The sequence below is a fragment of the Protobothrops mucrosquamatus genome, unplaced genomic scaffold (genome assembly GCF_001527695.2).
Source record: "Protobothrops mucrosquamatus isolate PMUCROS unplaced genomic scaffold, P.Mucros_1.0 scaffold13321, whole genome shotgun sequence".
Taxonomy (NCBI): domain Eukaryota; kingdom Metazoa; phylum Chordata; class Lepidosauria; order Squamata; family Viperidae; genus Protobothrops; species Protobothrops mucrosquamatus.
Window position 1 is genome coordinate 4,966 of NW_015399095.1, and position 1,760 is coordinate 6,725.

At 48.0% G+C, this 1,760-nt stretch overlaps 1 protein-coding gene across 1 annotated transcript in view; it reads left to right on the forward strand.

Moving 5' to 3' along the window:
- The window catches only part of LOC107301477 (armadillo repeat-containing protein 5-like), a gene marked incomplete at its 5' end in the record, with an annotated part of 6,381 nt that extends 4,794 nt beyond the window's left edge, over positions 1-1,587 (forward strand). Inside the window, one exon of the mRNA XM_029287122.1 lies at positions 789-1,587. Coding sequence (XP_029142955.1) covers positions 789-1,587 — 799 coding nt within the window. The remainder of the gene's footprint in view (positions 1-788) is intronic.
- Positions 1,588-1,760: the final 173 nt, after the last annotated feature.

Consider the following 1,760-nt stretch of genomic DNA (forward strand, 5'->3'; position numbering starts at 1 on the left):
AATCAAATTCTCATCCAATAATGTAATGCCAATCTTTTGATCTAATTTCCACCTAGCCATCAATTGAGTATACTGAAACCAAGACTGTACAACATTTTCTTGCTTTAACTCCTCTAACGATTTTAATTGCCAATCATTCCCTTCCAATCTAAGTAATTCCTTATAAGAAATCCTATCCAAATTCACACCCTTAGATACTTCCTCTATCACATGTCCAGGGATACCCCAAATTGGTATTTTATAATTTAACTTATAATAATACTTTTTCCAGACACGCAATAGAGCACTTCTTAAGATATGAGATTTAAAAGCCTTATCGACTTTTTTATTGTAAATTAAATATGCATGCCATCCATATAATAAATCCCATCCCTCTAGTTGAAGTATACTTTTATTAGTTAAATTAAGCCAATCAGTAACCAATGTTAAAACCACCGCATCATAATATAATTTCAAATTAGGTACCTTAAGTCCTCCTCTTTCTCGTGCATCTTGTAAAATCTTCAATTTAACTCTTGGTTCCCCCCCCAAATAAATCTATTAATACCCTTCTGCCATTCCTCCAAATTGGCATCTTTTTTCAAAATAGGTATCATTTGAAACAGAAAAAGAAACTTCGGTAGAACATTCATTTTAACAGCTGCAATTCTCCCCAACAAAGACAATTGTAATTTTTTCCAATTATTTAAATCCTTTTGTATTTTTAACCATAACTTCTCATAATTATTCTTATACAATTTTACATTAGAAGTTGTAATGCTCTTTGTTGTGTCTTCTCTCTGCTGCAGGAAGGATTCTGCTTGTCGGAAGCTGCTGGTGGGCCTCTCTGGCCTGCGGAACTTGCTGGGGGTCCTGGTGCGGGACCCTGACCCCTATTTTGTCTTCTGTACCTCAGACGTTCTTTCTCTCCTCCTGAGCACCCCAACTCCGTCTCCTGCTTCTGTCTCGTCTCCCGCCTTGAAGCGGCCTCGCCTGGATTCCCCGCGGCCTTGTCCTTACTCTCGCCTCGTGGAGGAGGAAGGTGCGGCCGACCTGTTCTTTCAGCTGGATTCTGGCCGCAGAGTGCCAGCCGTGCGGCAGGCGGTCAGCGACGCTTCTGAGGTCTTCCGGGCCATGCTGAGCGGAGGCTTCGCCGAGTCGTCCCACACCAGCGTGACCCTTCGCGACGTGTCGCCGGAACCTTTCCTGGCTGTTGCCCATTTCCTCCACGGCTGTCGTGGCAAGCCCTGCCAGGTCTTGGGAACGCCGTTCCCCCTCGCTTTGGCAGAAGGGATCTTGGTGGTTGCTGAACAGTATCTCCTCCCTGACCTCCAGGCCTTGGTGGATGAGGCATTGTGCCAAGACACTCTCTGCCCCGGGACTCTTGGGGAAGTGTACCGGCTGGCTGAGCGGCAGAACCGGCCCTGTCTCCTTCAGAAGTGTGTGGCGTCCGTTTTCCTCCGGGAGGGGTCAACCCCCACCCGCCGAGCAGCTGCCCTGGCAGAGCTGCTCCGATCTGCTGCAGATCCCAGCGGTTTAGCTGCCAAGCTGCTCGGAGTGGTGCTGGAGTCTCCGTGGGGCGGTGGCTCGGAGGGCCAGCTAAGCTGACGGACGGGTCCTTCTCTCCTCTCCCCCCAGTTCTTACACACAACTGAAGCCCTGAGGTTGTGGATCGGGCGAGGGAGAGGACGGTTGGAGTATTAAGAGAATAAATGGCAAAATGCTCAGAAAAAGGGGAGTCTGGGTCAATGGATGGTCCTATAACCGTCAGCGGGGAGAAA